Below are 20,034 nucleotides of genomic sequence, written 5' to 3' on the forward strand. Positions count from 1 at the left end.
GTTAAACTAGAGGAAAAGCGGCTAGTCAGTAGCATCCGTCGCCAGTTCTGGTGCTACTCTAATCAAATGGTGTGAGTTTACAGTCTGTCTTACAACGTATGGCAACAGGTCGCGAACCGTAAATCATCGCACCAACATCCTGGGCACGTTAAGTTCAAACCAACATTCACTTGACATATTAAAAGCGGTTTTTAGAGAGAGACAGAAAGTAAACACGCCGTCGTAAAATTTATATGTTGAAAGGGAATAAATAAATATGAAAGAGTCATAATTATGAAGGATGTGAGTAAATAACCAAAAGGCTTTATGAAATAAAAAAGTTTAAGTTCAATTTTGATTTACTTAGGACATTTTCCATAGTTCATAGTGTTTACATACAAATTTTTGTTGAAATTGGCCCAATAGGCTCGTTAGGTGCAAACAGACCACATCATCTTAACACATACATAATTTTTTGTCTTTTCAGGAATGGTAAAAGACTTTTCATCAGAGCCCCAGTCATTGACAGTGACAGAAGGAGGAGTTGCCCAGTTTTTGTGCCAAATTAGCGCTGTTCCCTCTGCAGTAATCACCTGGCAACGAGATGGCCAGGATCTACCTCAAAACAGCAGCAGGTTTGTTGACAATTTAATAGGGTTAAAGTTTGTAAGAATCCCATGTTTTGTCACTTAAGTTGTTTTTTTTAGTCACTGGAATATGGTGATTTAACATCAAATAAAATTAGTATCTTTTTGATATTCATGTATATTAATATAAATTTTTACATTGAACATATATAACATATTTTTTTACATTGGACATTAAAATTGAAAAATTTACATACAGTTAGTGAACAATGACAGTTTTTTTTGTGGTTAAACTTTTCATTTTAGGAATGCATTTTTATAAGAAGTATTTTATGCATTTTGGTTTCATTAATCAGTAGAGACCATTTTTGATATGCTTTTAATTAACATTTTATGTGTGTTAATATCTAAGTATTGACATTTTAATAAGTAAATTGTAATCTTATATGTTTAGTAGGTATTAGAGTTTTTGTCATTGTATTTATATATATATATATATATTTTTATTGTATAACAAATAATTTATTAATTGGTAATGTTAATATCCTTTTCTTATGCCTAAAACTTGTATTAAATGCATCTTGTGATGTCTTTGCTATTTTAAAAATCCGAAGTAAAGTTTTAAAACTTCAGAGCTACTTGTTCTTATAACATGAAAAACAACATTAACAATAGTGTTCTGTATTTCTTGAATAAATTACCTTCATCAATTGGAAGTGATACTCAACTTCAGTAGAAGTATATTTTGGAAATATATTGAATACGATTTATTATAATTTTTTATTTTATTTTTTGGATTTAGACCTCTGTCATTTTTATTTATGAAATTTTTTCAGGTATACACTGCTAAGCTCAGGTATCCTACAAATTACTAACATTTCCAGTGTTGACCAAGGACGGTATCGCTGTATTGCTAGCAATCCAGCACGTACAAGGCCAAGCAGCTATGCTGTGCTAGCAGTTAAATCAGGTTGGAACTTTATTTTTTGAGAATTAGTACAACACTTCTCATCAGAGTTAGCTGATTTAAATGTATTGTTAGTTTTGATGAAAAAAAGACGTACTTATATGAACTGCAACCAAATGTGCTATTGTAATAGTGACATGAGGAGTTTAATGCTGATTGATTGAAACTAGGACTACCAATGAGCACCATCCACCTCCATTAGCTTTTCTTAAAAGATTTTACTAAACAATTTGTAAATGAAGTTGCTCGTGGGTTCATAGTGTTGTTTACTACAGGATTTTGAGTCACACACACACAAAATATAACACAAATGCCACCATAAAGGGTTTATTTATCTACAACCCCTGATGAAGTTTCCATAGTGAAAAGTAGGTCAAAGGTTTAAGTAAAAATGTTTTTTAAATTATCTGGAAAGTAAAGTTTTTTTATTATTTCTTTGTTAGAAATATCTAAATCTCTCCAGTATATGGTGCAAATCCTGCTGAATACCATTAATTGAATATATTTCAATTATTTATTTTATATCCAGAATGAACGATTTCACTAAGTGCTTTTGGTCATTTCACGATGAAGAGAAACCCACTTGAAGTAAACATGTAACTCAAGATGGCTGGTATGGGTTTTAAAACTTTTATCAAAATAAAGTATAGAACAATCTTTTGACCTTCTTAGGCAATCTCATTTGTTAACCTGAAAATGACCTAAGAAGGTCAAAAGATTGTTCTATACTTTATTTTGATAAAAGTTTTAATACCCATACCAGCCATTTTGAGATACATTTTGGTCATTTGTTTTTTACACTGTGTATTGCAATCACCAGAAATATAAAGTTACTTGGAATAAAGCAATGTGTGGCCTGTAGGCATAAAACAGTATAGAGAGTGTGTCACCATAGTTATTGAAAAGAATATAAACAAGTCTGTAATTGTATGGTTAACATTAAATATTTTAAATCTGTTCTTTCCAATTTTGTCTTTCGATGTAAAATTTTGCTGCTTTATCAGCAGGAATAATGTTTTGTTTTTTTTCTTTTTCAACATAGAGCCTCATCTAAGTAATATAGAAACTTAACTCCAATGACTAATTAATTTTCATTTAAAAAATGTTAATAATACAGTACTAAGGTATATAGTAAATAATATGGAATATGATGGAGCACAAAACCTAGAAATTAAAATCAAATAAAACTTTATAACAACTGATGTTCACACATCTACTAGTAATTAAAAACTGATGCAAATAATATTAAATTTTTTTCACTACAATAAGCAATGCATGCTCCCCCTCATCCAGAGTGCTACTAAATCAGGTTTTAATTTTGTGTTATCGTGAAGAAAAGATATTCCCTCTCAAAATTTCCAAAGTGTAGTAGTTTGAAGCTTCAGGTAAGTAAGGGAACATTAAAACATATTTTTTGTTTGTAGAAATAAGCTGGGAAAGGTGTTAAATTGTAAATGTGGCAGCGAGTGAGTTAAAGAATCGGAAGGAAGTTTGAGTGGGAATCCTAAGTCTTGTCATTATCCAGTTGAAAACATGAAAAATAGTACATAAAACTCAATAATTAATATATCAATATATTCATTTTTAGTTTCTTGAATTTATCCAATGGGAAGCTTTCTTGCTTGATTGCTAAGCCTAATATACATTTAAAAAACAAATTAATCTAATGTGTATTGATGGATCCAATTGTCATCTGTATATTCTTATAAGGTTAAATGTGTAAGTGCTACCAGAAACAAGGATATTCACTGAAAGATGCTTTCATACATAAACTTTGTTTTTTTTTTGCTGGGTCATTCTTTAATTTTATTTTATACCTCATTGGCAGTCATATTGGTTTCTCTTTCCTCATTTTTTGTTTTTTATTATAGTAAAATTATATTTCAGTCAAAATAATAAATTAATCATTTCCCTATTTGCTTAGTTTCCAGAAAGTTGTATTCAGTTATTGCTAATCATTCTTGCTGAGCCCTAAGCAATATCCAATTAAACAAAATTAACAAACCATTTTTAACTTGAGTGTCTTCACCTTTCCACTTGTTAGTGCTATATTTGTTTTGACACCTATTAGATATCTTACTGTACTGAAAGTCAATGTTCTTACCAGTATTTGTGAAATTACTGTAAAGTTAGCCAACTATACAACTGAGTAGCTGTTAAAAACTTTGTTCATTTGAGCAGTACTTGATGGCTTATGACCAAATCATAGGATCCAAATGTATTAAAAAAGAAAGTATTTAAACCTAACTCCTTTATCTAATCAGCAGTTTGAAGCAACCATATGTATGTTTTGTTTAGTTTTCTTGAGAGTACTTTCCAGTTTTACTGTGATTAAAAGGGAATATTGTATAGAGAAAATCTTTTAGTTTGGTATAATTTCTTTAAAGCATTAGTGATTGATTTTCTGCAGTTATTTATCCATAGTATAAAAATTGATGTAGACAATGCTACTGTTTTCTGCTTGATTTAGGCCCACAAAAGTCACATCCAATCCAGTTCCTTAGTACCTCGCAATCGGTGGTGAAGGTTGCCAATGAAACTGCAGTCCTGGAATGCCTGGTGACAGGTTCACCAATGCCAGTGATTTCCTGGAAGAGAGCAGGTGTCTTGTGCTTGTTTCAAAATACTAGTTTTTCATTTATAATATTTCTGTGAATTGTTGTTTTGTATTAATACACTATAAGGTAAAATTATAGACTTTGAAATATTTTTTCCAGAAGTTCTATAGATGTTATATAAAAAAAAAAAGAGTTAAAAGACACTTTATTTTCATTTTAGTGCACACTCATTAGAACAGAATTTCTGAATACATTAAAAATATTACTGTCTTTCAGAAGAAATATAAATATTACCCAAACAGAATGCATACAAGTTAAATACAAAGTTTTTTTTTTAGTTTATTTTTAAACATTATAAAAAAAAGAACATTTTTCAGGGCTCAATGGGTATGTATGTGTGTGGATGTCTATAAATTAACAGCCTAGTTTTTCATTTGATTGTTATTATTACTATTAGAATTATTGTGGATTATATGCATCCTAGTATTTTACACTTGAAAATAGATAAGTTCTATTTTACTCAGGTGGCCAGAAACTTCCAAATGAACGGATATCACTACTTGGACAAGGCAATCTTGTGATTCATTTTGTCACTACTGAAGATGCTGGGACTTACTTATGCATAGCAACTGTGAGAGATGCTAAGAGTGAGGACATTGAAACAGCACAACAGAGCTCAACATTAACTGTTCATGGTAAATTTAGTATTTGTACAAATATTCAGGTCAAGACACAAAAATATTAGTCCAAAGTATAAGTAAAAATTAGTTTTTTGTTTCATATTTCCTTATGTAAACACATTAAAAACAAGTAATGAGAACATGGACTTGGTTGTAAAGTTACAACTGATAAACTCATATTAATAAAAATAACTTCATTACTTACCTGAGAATTATGTTGTACATGTAGGTTTGAACAAACTATAGATTATGATTTAATTATATTTTGTTTCTTTTCTGATGATGGGGTTTGTTTGTTTTTAGTTCCACCAAAATTCATGAAAGTTCCTGTAAGCATGGTGAAATATACTCCACAAACTGCTCGTTTTTTGTGTGTTGTGGGTGGAATTCCACCTCCATCTTTGCAGTGGCTGAAAAATGGAAAGCCTATGTACTTAAATGGGCGTATTAAATTTAAAACAGATGGAGAACTGGTTATTACCCAAACAGTGATGTCAGATTCAGGAATCTACCAATGTGTAGCACATAATGAAGCTGGTACAGCGTCAGTGGCTGCACGACTCCATGTGAAAAGCACAGGTGTGTTTCTCTCTCGGATACCTTTCAGATCTGTGTGTCATGCATCTTTGAGTGAAATACTTGCATCTCATACTCAGGGGAACCATTACACAAAGTGTATCTTTTTAATTTCAGTTAAATTACACTTCTTATTAAATAAGCAACCAGAAGGATAAAATAAGTATATAAAAAGTGTATATTAATTTTGTTAATTTTCATTTAATAGAAACTAGTTTGCTTGTTGCTTAATCTCTGTTTCAAAATACTAAAAGAATCAATAGCTGAGGTGGGCACAGAGAGCCCAGTGTTTAACTTTGTGTTTAACAATAAAGAAGCAAGCAAATAATTATTATGTTACGTGTTCTAGTGGTAAGTGAACTAAGCTGCAGATCAAAGTATCCTCAGTTCGAACTGTAGTATAATAGAATACACTCAGGACTTTATGAAAGTAATAGCTGGCAGAGCCAGTCTTGGTGGGGAAGCAAGAGCTAGGCAATTGCTTTAAACCCTGTGCATGAAGTTTAAATAAAATATTCTGAACTACGTGCCATTACCAATTTAAGAGAATACAATTTGATTATATGTGCTCAAGTTGACATGATACAGTTGATTAAATGCATGATGGCATAATAGAAAAGATACAAGTGGGGTGGACCCATTTTATCAGTCAACTAGCTCATATGTTGATGTCATAATATTGTGTTTTTGAACAATTGTATTTGACTTGCAGAACAAGGTCCATGAGCTACACTGCCTTTGGGCCTCAGAAACTCAAAGGTTGGCTCTGACACTCTGTGTTGTTGGTGTGAGAGTGCTGCTGATGGGTTGCCTTCTCTTTGGTTATTAGTTCTAACTTGAGGATAACTGTGACTGAATGCTCAGAGTCTGTCCTAGCCATTTAGCCCTTGTTACATATAACGTGCCATTCAGGTTGAAAATAACCTTCTAATTTCATTTCAAATTAGCACAAGCTTTGCACATTTTAAATCATCATTTGCATTTAGCTTTGATAACTTCTTCCATTGTTTCAAAATTAACTCTGAATAAATTAATATTTATGGATCAAAAGTTTTTAAAATAATAATTTTATGTATGCTAGCAAGTCATTGTATTTATTCATTTAAGAAAATATGTAAATAATATATTCAAACAAGTTTTTGAATGTATTCAACAAAAGAATTTTGTTTCAGTGTTAGTAGCCTGCATGATCCCTTATTTATTTCAAGACTTAATTATTTTGTTTATTTCATAGATAGGTCTTTAAGTGATGAAATAGTCATATAAATTGATAGTAATCACAGACTAGCACAAGAGAAGTAATGGTGAATTGTTATGTTTTTAATATTTATTGCAATAAAAGGTTGAAAATAAAGTTATACATTTCGTGAAGAAAGTTTCTAAAATATACAAAAACTTTGGAAACATGAGATTTTCTTAACTCTATAAATAAAGGTCATAACTTTACATTTAGTAAGTCATGTTCATGGAGATAAACTTTCGATTTGAGAACTTGTTAATTAGAAATGTATCCATCATTATTGTATACTTTTGTAGACTCAGAATATCAACTGTATGATGTTTCTTTTAATAAGTTAACAGAGTGTTGTGTTATTAATTTGGATGTAAATTGTCCCAATGAGTAAACATGTTCTTTCTTTAAGAATGTGTTTTTGAACATTAGGTGTTCAGCCAGATGTACCACATGGCCTGAAGGCTCAAACTTTATCAAGCTCTTCAGTGTTGCTCACATGGAAACCTCCTACAGTTAATAGCAAGAACATCCAAGCCTATACTGTTCATTTTGCTCCAGTATCAGGTACAAATGTTTGCCACTAGGTATAATTTCTGTTCAGTTCTTTTCTATACCTGGACATTTCTTAGTTTAAGTGAGATTTGAAATAAGAAATATTCTCAACACAGAAAAGTTTATGTGCAAATGTGTCTAATTTACTAGCACGAAAGGTGTTTATTTTTTATTCCCAACAATACAGAGGCTTGTACCTGTGCCTCTCAGCCACTTGTTAAAATACCCTACGTTGTAACTAGTGCTCGCTGTTGGATACTGCATTAATTTTTGAAGAAAACTGAATGAAAGTAAATGTTAAGACTTGAAATAAAATACACAAATGAAATATATTTAAAACAAAAGGGAACTTAGACAGTGAAAACATCACAAAAAAAAACTTTTCAGAGGAGTAAATACTACATAAGACAAAGAAAGAATCCAGAAAGATTTGAACAAACATTCTTAATTAGGTGATTCAAACAATAAATCAATACTTTCAATGGCTTACAGCAAAGTTGTTTTACTAAAGCGTTATCACAAATGCCTTGTTAGAAACTCAAAACTGTCAATAGACCACTGCTAATTCTTAACAGACTGACTGAAATTTCATATATTGCGAGACCAAGAAGATAAAGAAAGCATCATTTCTCTTTTATGTGTATGTGTTGTTTCATTAATTGAAGACTACCTCATCACATTCTGGTTGATCTGCAGAAATTAATACACCCTTCATAGCTTTAAACAAAGAAAACATTTTTCTATCCTCATCATGTTAGTTAATTAAATAATCATGATTCACATAAGTAAGAAAGTTTCACCATAAAATGTTGGGACCATAAGTTGAATCATAAATTTGAAATAGATGTGAATACTCCCAAATTTATATTTAGCTTTATCCAAGGGATGTCTTGATACTTGCCAAGTTGTCAATTTTGTGTAAACAAGTCATTTTGATGCTCCATATGTGCATTGCTTCAAGAAGTTTGACCTACAACAACAAAGTTATGTATCAACATGATTTGAAGATTATCTTATTATTCTTACTGTTTTAAGGTTTTATATCCTAGAATAAACCACTTGCTCATTCACTCATGTGATAAATCATTTCCAATATCAATTCGCATAGTAACGTTAGAGTCTTCATGCAAATAAATGGGAAAAATAACTGTCTCTTTCAATGGTTGTTCTTTCAGCAAAAAACAACATAGGGATAACTGCTTTTTTTTACAAAGGGTTTAATCATTTAACACGCATAAAAACCATGGTTATCCTTCCAGCAAACAGATAGAAGAATGACTGCTTCTTTCAGGAAGAAGCCATTTAACCTTTCACACACTTCTGAGCCATGGTTGAATTATTTTGTTATCTTTCCAAGACTAAACACTTTAAATTCCACCAAATTATTTCTAATGAAAAATATCTATTGAAGTTTCTTGATTCTAATTCAGCCTGTAGATAGGACTGAAATTTAAGAAGCATGTAAAAGGTCAGTAATGCTTATGAGGAAATATTTAGGAAAAGTCAGTGAAACAAGGCTTCTCTGCCATTAATAAAACTTTTATCTAGTTATCCTACTTTTTAATTTTTTTAACTGTGGCAGGTTATACCAAACCACTATTCTAAATATATTTGTCTGTGTATACTTTTCTTACTGCTTTTATTATTTGTTTTGTACGTTTTAAAGAATTGTTTATGTTTTCCATCAATCCAAAAACAGTTGTAGCTTCTTCTGGTTATTTAGAAGTGAAATACCATTTATTGCGAGATGCTAATAATTCTGGATTTAAATTTTTTTATTCAAACATTTTTAACTTTACAAGTTGATTTTATATCATGTAATCAAATATATAAAATTATTAACATTTTTGATTCATAATTCATTTTTCAAATTTTTTTTCTTGTATCTTTTCGAGCAGGTGAATTAGAATCTCAGGTGGTGGCAATCAACACTAGTGAGGTTATTACGAAACTCGCACCTTACACCAATTATAGTTTTTACGTTCGAGCATATAGTGGACGAAGTGCCAGTGAGCAGTCAGAGATAATTTATCATACAACTGGAGAGGACGGTATGTTTACTATTCTCAGTTATGTAGATAAGAAGCATATTAAATGAACATGCACTTCACTTTTTTTTTTGGTGACTCTTCTGCAGTGTTGTGTCATGTTTAATCAGTTCTGTAAAACTATTTAAATTGATATGTTTTTCGTGATCTTAGTTTAAGTTTTTTTATTTACAGTATTTCTCGTTGGATTAATAGCCCAAGTTAGAATAATTATGCAACAGCGTAAAATAAATAAAGGTAATAGTAATCGGGTCATAAATGCAAAATCTAATTACTGTTGACCTTTATAACAAAAGACATTAGTATAATAATTAAGTTACATTTATGCTTGAGAAACAGAAGCATTGGAATCTTTAGCATTAAAATAAGTGAATAATACAGAGTTGTATTTATTTAAGATTGGTGTGTTTTCTGTAAGCTCTTTGAAACTACTTTAGGTTATAGATTTTTTAAACATTGTTTTATCTAACTAATTTTAATTATAAAGAAATGAACAGTCACACTATTTTAATAATAAAGGAAAAGGGGAATATGATAGCATCCCCTACCTTAGGTGTATTTTTACTTTATGACCGTTGATTAAGACAAACACAAACAAAGATGTAAAACGTGTGTACAAGTTACAGAATGGAAAAGAATGTCTAATCAGGAGAGTTCTCGTCAATAGTCTTGTTTATCTATATACAGGTGTTAAATTTAACCTGTATTCACAAGCCACACCACGTGCTGCCAATTGTAAGTGCGTATGAGATCTTAATGAAACAGAAGAACAGTAAAGTAAATTATAATTTATTACACACATACCACATGAAGTAATCAGTGAAACTTGGGAATATTGACAGGAAAAGTAAAAAACACAACTTTAAATTCCAAGGATGTGCTATGAGTGCATATAGTGTGTAAACCTGGCTGGGGTTTCAAGAGGTACTATCAACTCTAAAAACATTTTAAAGATTAGCTGCCTCTTTTAAAGCTGCTCCTAGCACATTTGGGGCACAGAGTATGAATATTTTGAGGTAAGCTTTATCCTGTAAAAAATCCACTGTTTCCCCTCACTAAAAAGGTTATCTATTCTGGTTCATCAACCATGAACAATAAATAATGGATCATAGTATTTGCTAAGTTAGTAAATAACCCTATTATAGCCCACATGAAACCAGCTAAATTTCTGTCTAAACTTATCAGCTTCCAGAATAAAAGTATTTGTGTTAGGCCAAACATTTTCATCTCAAAGATATTGTGTATGTTTACACAAAGAGTTCTGACTGGAATAACTCCATATCAGAATATGAATGATCAGCTCAGTGATGAATTAAGTCCAACAGTGTTTTCATCCATGTTTCATAGGTCATTTTAGGATAAATGGCTCATTATGTCTAATAAATACGTTGACATGAAAATAGGGTGTTATACTGACTGTGTTTTGAAGTTTATTGGCAAAGTATAGATATAGACAATGATGTATTGCTGTCTTCACGTGAGCAAGATGGAGATGGTCATAAGTATACTCCACGATAGGTGTGCAGTGGAACGTTCCATTGAGAGTAGCCAACGAATGAGTTGCATTTTAGTTATATACCAAACCCCTTGTTTATAAAACATCATAAATAACCTCCTCATGCTTCATTCTCAAGCTTTGGCTTTGATGCCTGTATCCAAGATTGGTCACACAAATTTCCATATGTTTATTCTCCTATCTGATTGCTTCATTGGGTAATTTCCTAATCCTTGCCACTCCATACTAGGTTTTTCTGACAGCTGCCTATTGGCTGGCTCAACTGTGGTTTTGTCATTTGTTCCAACTCCAGTTATTCCATCCTGGTACCACTACCCTTATTCTCTGACTGCCTTTGTTGACCCGAGTCTCCTCTTTTCCCTGTAACCCACAGTTCACGTCCTCTATTGTTATGCTTGGTCTCTGTCTGGTCCTTGATGAAGAAATCTGGTTTCTCCCATTGTATGGCTTTCCATTTGGTTCAATTCATGCATTTTTCTTCTGTAGAAATATATCCACAGTTTTCTTTCACATATATGACTTTTTGACTGTTGGTTTTCACTCGCCTCAATTTCAGGTTATTAAGCAGCCTTGTCCCATAATTTTTTGTCTTTCCTGTTAACATATAGACTTTGGTTCATCTGTCCTACCATGTTAAACAGTTCCTTCTAGATTCATTGTCTGCCCTGTCTACCTATTATTATTGACTGTAACATTAATGTGGTCCTGCATTCAATTATATTACCTCCATTTGAACCTATTTCTTCGTGTTCTATGTTTTAACTTTTTCTTAAAGTGTATTTCCTTCTCCTTTTGTTCTGAGGTTATTGTCAGTCTGACTTGTTCAACAGTGACATTACATGCACTCTTTACCTGCATACATATCTTCTCTTTTATTTGGATTGTTCCTTCCTCCCCAAAACATTAGGAGATTGAGAGGGCAACTCCTCCTTTTCACCTATTTTCATTCTTTCTGTTTCTCATCTCATCTTGATATAAATAGACTTATTGTCCTATTCCTGACCTTCATTGCTGTATTGACTTCCTTCTGTGGTTCCTGACTATTTATTTATCCTTTTGGCAGTCTTCTTCATCCAGTACTGGGTTTGTTGTTTGATTCACTTGGCTTCTTCATCCTTGTCCTTTTCCCATTGGAATTGATTCAGAGTAACTACTGATCAAATCTGATACCTCTTCTTTTCCCTCGATTCTTTTCTTCATTGGCCTTTGGAGGAAATTCTGCAATTGGCATGTGTATGACCCCTAACATTATTTACATTTATTTACATCATATCATCATTTTCTCAGGTTTTCACCTTCCACCTGTGGTTATTCTTCAACTTGAGATGTGGCTCTAAGACTCTCTTAATGCTTTATTTTTTTTTCATGGGCCCATCCTTTATACAGTCTTTACAGAGATCACACTTCATGGAAAGTGGTGCCTGACTAAATATTATTCAACTCTAAATCCACACTGAACAACCATGTTGACTTTATCTTCCATGGCTTTGCAATGCTCATTGTTGAGATAAGGTGTGTTCAAAATATCTTTTGTATGTGAAAAACTTCACAATTTTTGCTTCATAAGTGTGAAGTGATCAAGTATGAACTTCATAGGTAAAGCAGAAGGGGATAGCTGTTTGTTCCTGCTATACCTCAGTTGAATGAATTGGTATGGTCTGCTTTTCAAAATGTGGTTTATGATCATCTATTACACTGTCTCAGGTAATGGCAGTCTCCAAACTCTCCAGTGCATTCTCACCCACCTGTTTCTTGTTGTAGATTATGTAATATTCTCCAGCTTGCAATAATCAGTACAATGGAGTGAGACGTCAGAATGCAGTTCATCCATTTGATTGGAAACCTTCACTCATGGTCAGGGTTTGGATTTAGAGTGAACCAATCAACATAAATCATCACACAAACTACAAGTTGTCTATCTTCCTCCTTTGATTTTCTCCATCTGTGTGATGGGTCACAGAAAAGGTAGTACATGGAATTGTTCCAGTTCTGTCCTTAGCAGTTCCTTCTCCTCTCTTTTATGGGGTTTTATTGCCACTTGGATGGCTCCAGGAATTTATTGCATATGACAGACATCCTTTTGGTACAGAATGTCAAGTTCCCAGATTGAGAACTTATATTTAACCTGGGTATCATACCTGGGAATTGGAATTGTTTTAAATACCATCATTCTTGGGTCTGAGATGAAGACTGTATGATTCTCATCTTACACTCACATGTGTGTTAGTACCCCGTGAGGAGGTTTTAGATTTAGTTGACTTACTGAATACAGCCCTTCACACCCCAGACACTCTACACCTTGGGGCACATATTTTGTTTACTTGCTTTTATCATTGTGGGATTGAGTTACATTATGTGTGTATGTTTGGAAATCACTTTTCTGCCACATTCTCTCGTAATTCTGTTGATCACTGTCACTAGCCCCTCTTCCTAATCAGTGTAGGATTCTAGGTAGTTTTGTAAGCAGAGAGAAGTACAATAGCAGAAATTATAATTTTCCTGTACTGAAAATATATTTCCAGTTTGTATTTCCTTCTACATACACTTCCCATCCTTCCTGACCACATGCTTCCATTTTCTGTTGAAAGGTATAGTTCAGTATGGGCACATAGAAGGAGTCCCATGAATCACATCACTGTACTGTGTTCCTATTGGTAGAGAATTGACAAGCAGGAAGCTTGTGGCATGTATAAAGAAAAATATTTCCATATAAGGGGAAGCAATGAACAAGAACAGTTTTTTGTGTGAGAAGAGGGAAGGTCCCTATCAAAAATACATTTTCAGTAGAGGAAAATTATAACTTTTGCTACATACCACTGAATAAACACACACAAAAATTAAAATAAATTTAACCTACTAATTTAAATAATGTAAAATATTACCCATGTTCCTTCTTGGTCAATATGAATATAAAATAGCCATTCAATTGTGTGAACAATTTCAAGTAACCATGCATACTATTTAAAATGCAGATGCTACACTAATCATCTAAGGTTATTTCTGTTTGATAAGAGACTTCAAACACATAGTTGAAGCACAACATAATATGAAAACTTATTTTGACATATTGGTATGTCTCATTGCTAGAATCATTGTTCTGCACCTTTTCTTGACAGCATATTTATTGTTTATTGACAGAGATTATAAGAAATGTCAATAAATCATCTCGTTAAATAAAGTTTGGAGACAGCTTGAATAGAAGAAACTTTACAACAAACGTACAACATTTTGACAAACTTTAACCATCGTCAGGTACCTTTCATACATATTTGAATCATGATTTTCCATCCACCAAACCAAAAGAGGAATGTGTGCTTCTTTCAGGAAGGAAACATTCATTTAATGCATGTATGAACTGTGGTTTCTTTTCCAAAAAATAAACAGAAGAATGACATTGTACATTTGTAATAAAGGTTCTTTTAATACCAATTAAAGCCATTTCCACTGTATTTTTTAAAAGTGGGTTTATTGTCGTTAACTCTGAACTAATGTCATTGAAAATGTTCCAAGTTGTTGAAAGTTAGTACCTTAGTAGGTATGGAAGTGTAATATCTTTATGCAAGCCTAACTGAAATCTATTATGTTAAGTAAGATTGTAGAGTTGAAAAATTTCCTTAAAACTTATATTTTTTATCTTTCACTTTACCTGCTTATTTCTGGATAATGCATTTATTGCTACTATGATTATTTAAACCAACAAGATAATCATTGTATCAACATGCTAATGTAAGTAAATGTAACTTAAAAAAGATATATCTCCATTTTTAAGCAAACTTTAGCCAAAGTTTGTTTTAAAATTTTTCCCTCACACCTATACACAAAGGGTCATTTATGTACAGGTGAAATGATAGAGGAAGACAGATTGCTAATAGCACTCGCCCGTGAACATTTTTGAATACTTTTGTTTGACAAAATAGTGTTGTTTATTTTCTCCCATCGTGCTTATGATACACTTAGAATTAATGATCCAAGCACATTAGTCAGTCATTAGACCATGAACACACTTGAAGTTTTGGCAACCTATTTCTGAACTTTATGATTGAATCTTAAAATGTATGTTAATGTACACCCCCATTTTTGATACAAATCTATGATTAGGTTTTGCTGCTGCATTTTTTGTTTTGTTTTGCTTCATGAATTTTAGAATTACTTTATACAATACAAATTACAATCTAACCAGTTTTTGGTGCACTTCTGATGCAGTAGGCAGCCACTCTTCTTGTTAGTAAGATTTTAGGATCTGTTTCATAGATAGTATACAGATTTTCTCAGAGCCATTCATTTGGGTTCATATTAGGGCTCTGTCCTTGTTATTATAGATTCTGGATTCTGTGTTTCATACCATTTGTGAATACATTACATAACATAGCATAGTGTATTAATCATGCTAAAAGTCAAAACCAGTTAAAAACGGACTCTCAGAATACCATGAAATTACTGTCAATTTTTCACATGAAGCATACTTTATTTGTTACCATAGTAAAGTCAAAACTAATTAAAGACATGTCCAGCAATTGTCAGTTGCAAACTCTCTTTGTTAACCTGAAGATGACCTTAGGAAGGTCAAAATGTTGTTCTCTGCTTATCAATAAAAGTGTTAATACCGGTACCAGCCGTTCTGAGATACATAATTAAAAACAGGCCCACACCATGATATTTTCACAACTCTTAACCCTAAGCATAGTGTATTTTCACATTATAATTGAAAGCCAGGTATAAACAGGCTACACAATAATTCTACACTCACAACTCCTTCGCATTAGGCACAGTGAATTATCACATTGTAAGTCTAAACCCATATGTAAACAGGCCTACATGACATTTTTGCTACAACACTTCACAGTTAGGATAACACAGCCATATTTAAATGGTTTTTTGTATTTCTGTCAAACCTAGGGTGATATAATATATCAAAGCAGGACGTTTAATTCCACACAATGTTTTTTTATTGCTCAACACTCTAGTTTCCATGCTTAAGGCTTCATAAAAACCTATCTGCAAAAACCAATACTAAAAACTTCCCTGCATACATAGTAAATATGCCAGCCTAAATTTGGAACTCTCATTAAATTTCTAGGTAATAAAAAGTTACTGTCAGGTCGTAGTTTGTACTTCACAATATGTTTAAGATTCACGTGGATTGTAAGGCCATTTTGGACCACCAGGATAATATTTTATTGTAGAACTTATTGTGATAATAGTTTCCTTGATATGTACTTCCGCTTACAGTTTATGGGCATTTGTAATAATAAAATTCTAAACAGCATGAATATAGTATGCCGGTTTGTGGAAATCTGAAAAGTGTATAATTTGTTAAAAAGTTGTATACAAGGTTTGTTTTTCAATAAAAGCTAATTAACTTACTGTTCTGGTCTAGTTCCCATTGCTGCCCCTTTGATAACACTGACCAGCTTGACCTCAACAACTCTTCGTGTATCACTGGAACCTCTACCTCCACATCAAGCAAGAGGAAAAATTGTAAGCTACCGCATCAACTATCGTCGTCATAACCAAGCTTTTAACAATGTAATTGAAGTTGATGGAGATGTAACAGAATACACCATCACAGGTATGTCTAAGTCATGACTGAAGAGGTAATTCCTTTGATTAGAAGAAAATTCTACTCTAGGAGATAAGGAAAAAAAAACAACATAAACTTTTACATCAGTACATTTTATAATGTGTCCTGAAATTTGAAATGATTTAAACTTTAGAAAGTCAATTAGTTGCAGTTTTTGTTGTTTTTTTTATAAACTTCTGAAGTTTCTTGAGCATCTGCTATGTGCAATTATGTATAGGTAACGAGTGTTTTTATTTACCAAACATAATAACATGTTAGGTATAGAATTAGCTATGTGGAAATAGTTCTTTTCAGGACTTTCTTGAATACAGCAGCTGAAATTTAGGATAAAAGTTAGTTAGTACTTAATATTTAATGATTAGTAATTTATTATACTTAATTAATAACTAGTCTTAGATGATTATTTAATAATAAACTTAATCAAATATACTTCAGATTAAATATTTTATTGCAAATTAACATGCTAAAAAGTTTGTCTTATTAACCTAGTGTATTATTTTGACTATCTCACTTAAATGTCTTATAAACATAATCTATTTGAGTAGTATTTTGTGTTTACTATGCTGTTTGAAAATAAAATGGCTTAGGTTAGTAATGACAGTGTATTAGATAGTATTGCAGATATATATACTTATTTATTAAATTTATGTTGCCATATATATTAAATAAGCATCTTTCAAGTTTTGAACCAATGAAAGAAACCAAACTGTTAAACTCAAGATGGGATTTACCTGATATAATGAATCAGGGCTTGAACATAGAATCTCTGTTTTACTCTAATTTGTGAGGTCAGTCCTGTAAGAACTGAATTAATAGGATCTAAGGTTCCATCCAGATAACTTGCGTATAATGATTATCACTGAGTGACAACTCCTTGAACAAGAGATGTGCTTCATTCTTACCGCCTCATAAAAAAAAAACGTATTATTATTATAATTTCTATAACTTGGCTTCTTATCCATTTATGGAGCATGTGTTTGTACTTTAGAAAAAAGAATGTTGTAATTATTTCTTTTAATCAGGTCTTCAACCAAAACAGAAGTACGATGTTCGAGTGCTGGCTGGTACTGTAATTGGTTTTCCTGTTCTCACTGACCAGAATTGGCCTTGGGTTACTCAGGAAATGCCTGATGGTACTACTGCAAAAGGTAAATCAAAGATTTTAATTTTTTGTAGATTACATTAATGACAAAAGTATGCACATTTCAGTAAGTATCTTAAGCTAATGATAAAATTAGAGAGATGCTTTAATATAATTGATTTTGAAGAAATGAAGTAATCTGATAAATTATGTTATAAAGAGAGCTTTTCTTTCTTTTATTTTTGAATTGATTTTGTACTTTTGTTGCAATGTTGTGCTTATGATGTGCAATGTTGTACTTACAATATGTTTCTTTTAATTTTCTGTCTTAGTCCCATTGCCCCCAACATTTCACTTGACTGTAATTAATGCTTCAACTATAGAAGTAAAATGGCAAATGGCAAAGGATATGAGCTATCCAGTCGAGGGATACCATCTTTCATACAGAGAACAAGGACATCCATTGCAAGACACCATCACTCTTGGAAAACATGTGAACAAGTTTTTTCTTACAAATCTTGGTATGTAATATACCTTTCACATATTTTGTTACAATTTTTCTAGAGTTTGAAAGGATTGCTTTAAAAATGATAGTATTAGAAAACAATTACAAGTTGGAGCACTGATGGTGAAAAGACTATTCATGATTTTTACATCAAGTAGATAAGTACAGATAAAAGTACAACATTTACTCATCATTTCAAAAAACACTGGTTCTCTTTTTTCAGTGGACTGCCGAGTTGTATAATAATTCAGTAAAGCTCTTGCGTAATTTGTTGCTTGTTCCTTCTCGTTAAAGCTCTGTGAAAGGTGCAGTACTTTAAAAATAATTATATTTTCCTTTAGGGATTTATTTATAGTATTTCACTCTGTATGGTTTTGTATCTTAGTTTTTTGTTTTCGTACTATTTGTTTTGTAATAATATTTGAGTGATTTTAGGAGTTTGAGGGACATTGTTTCAATATATGTCTTCATCAAACCATGTTCTGAGTATGTTAGTCACTGAAATATATTTAGTTTGATGTTCTGGGATTTTCAAGATTACAGTAAATACATATTTTTACTGTTATTAATACCATACTTAACTGTTTAGTACCAACTGATCTATTTTTTAAAAATAATTTCTTTCCTTCCAAACTAGATCCCCATACGTGGTATGAGGTGCATCTTTCAGGGTTTAATGAGTATAGTAATGGTCTGGAAGCTGTCCGAAACATCCTAACCTTACCTGAAAATCATCCTGATTTGGAGACTATTGAAAGTATGTAATCAGAAATGTTATTATAAATAAGTAAAATAGTACTAAACTTCTATAATGTAACCCTTAAATTCCTGACTTGTGTTTATACTGTGCAGTACTTTTTATCATCACATTGAATAGTTTTATTGGAACGGTATTCTGGAAAAACTGAGTGAAATCTCTTCTTTTGTCCAATTTTAAAGTTTGTTATATGATTCTTCTATATTATTAAAAATAAATTTGTAGACCCATCAGAAATTTGGGTCATAAATAATTTTAGGAAATGTGTTTAGAAAGCCAGTTCTCTGTTTCAACATTATCAGTTACACTAGGTTTAATTTATTGTGACAGTCATATTCCAGATTTACTTTGTTTTTGTTTTTTAACCCATTCTGTGTTAGGCTTCTTTTGGAAATGAACCAAAAAAATAGTTTGTTTTTTTTATTTTACTTATATATTAATGAAATGAAAGTATTCTTATGGTACGTTATTGTATATTTGCAAAGATATATATATGATAAAGTTTAAATATTTGGATGCATACATGATGTGTATTATTTCACTGAAACAACAGTGATCAATAGGAATGTTTTTCTTCATTGTTTATGATCAGAGTAGATCAGCACATGCAGCATTTCCAATGCTGTATAGCAAGCTCTAATTGTAACAGATTGTAACATTTGGATAAATAATTAAAAATATGATGAGAAATAGTTTAATTAACCGTTTTGCGATGGGCTTGATATAATATGCACAAGTTTATCTTCAAATTTCCTCACATTAAGTATTAGCACTATAACTTTTAATACAGCATTTGTATCTTCACAAAATTTGGTGGAATTAAGTTAAGATTAAATTTTTTTTTGTACACAAAAAATCAGGTTTTTTAATGAAATATTTTTATGAAAGATTTGTTTGTGAAAATATCAAGACTGTTTTGTTACTAGTCTGAGTGCAAAGTGATTTCATGTTGTGATTAACAAAAACTATTCATCCCCAAAATTTCAAATATTATTTAAGTAATTTCTAAAACTCCTGAATACATTTCAGAGGTTTGTTTTTAGTGAGACTTTATGTTATTTTCTATACCCTAGCTATGTGGTGTCTGTCATTTGACCAGCCTCATAACCATTATAAAAAAAAAATAAAGAAATAAATATAAATTATGCTTTTTCTCATGCTAGAGTGACTAGAAATTATAACACAAAAATACGAATGTTTAGTCTAAGTAGCTTAAGTCTCACAACAATATGTATTAATTATTGTTTAATGTATTGACCTTCCAGTCATGCTTATCTAATTACATAACTTGCATTGATGTGGTGCACGTGCACTTGTGTTACCATATCCAATAATATAAAACTGGCCTTTAGTCCTTACGAAGTGACCCTGTCTTGGCTGTGTTGTAGTAGACTAGTATTTTGTAATGTACAG

The 20,034-nt window shown here is 31.7% G+C and overlaps 1 protein-coding gene across 2 annotated transcripts in view; it reads left to right on the forward strand.

Annotated features, from left to right (window-relative positions):
* Window positions 1-20,034, forward strand: part of LOC143231861 (protogenin-like) — a 103,221-nt gene that overhangs the window by 55,479 nt on the left and 27,708 nt on the right. For both annotated transcript variants that reach the window (XM_076466600.1, XM_076466601.1), the window contains exons 4-14: window positions 467-614; window positions 1,403-1,536; window positions 4,004-4,135; window positions 4,616-4,786; window positions 5,075-5,350; window positions 7,011-7,145; window positions 9,032-9,184; window positions 16,075-16,266; window positions 17,301-17,426; window positions 17,692-17,880; window positions 18,502-18,621. In XM_076466600.1, the coding sequence (XP_076322715.1) occupies window positions 467-614; window positions 1,403-1,536; window positions 4,004-4,135; window positions 4,616-4,786; window positions 5,075-5,350; window positions 7,011-7,145; window positions 9,032-9,184; window positions 16,075-16,266; window positions 17,301-17,426; window positions 17,692-17,880; window positions 18,502-18,621 (1,776 nt within the window). The remainder of the gene's footprint in view (window positions 1-466; window positions 615-1,402; window positions 1,537-4,003; window positions 4,136-4,615; window positions 4,787-5,074; window positions 5,351-7,010; window positions 7,146-9,031; window positions 9,185-16,074; window positions 16,267-17,300; window positions 17,427-17,691; window positions 17,881-18,501; window positions 18,622-20,034) is intronic.

Source organism: Tachypleus tridentatus, chromosome 11 (assembly GCF_004210375.1).
Source record: "Tachypleus tridentatus isolate NWPU-2018 chromosome 11, ASM421037v1, whole genome shotgun sequence".
Taxonomy (NCBI): domain Eukaryota; kingdom Metazoa; phylum Arthropoda; class Merostomata; order Xiphosura; family Limulidae; genus Tachypleus; species Tachypleus tridentatus.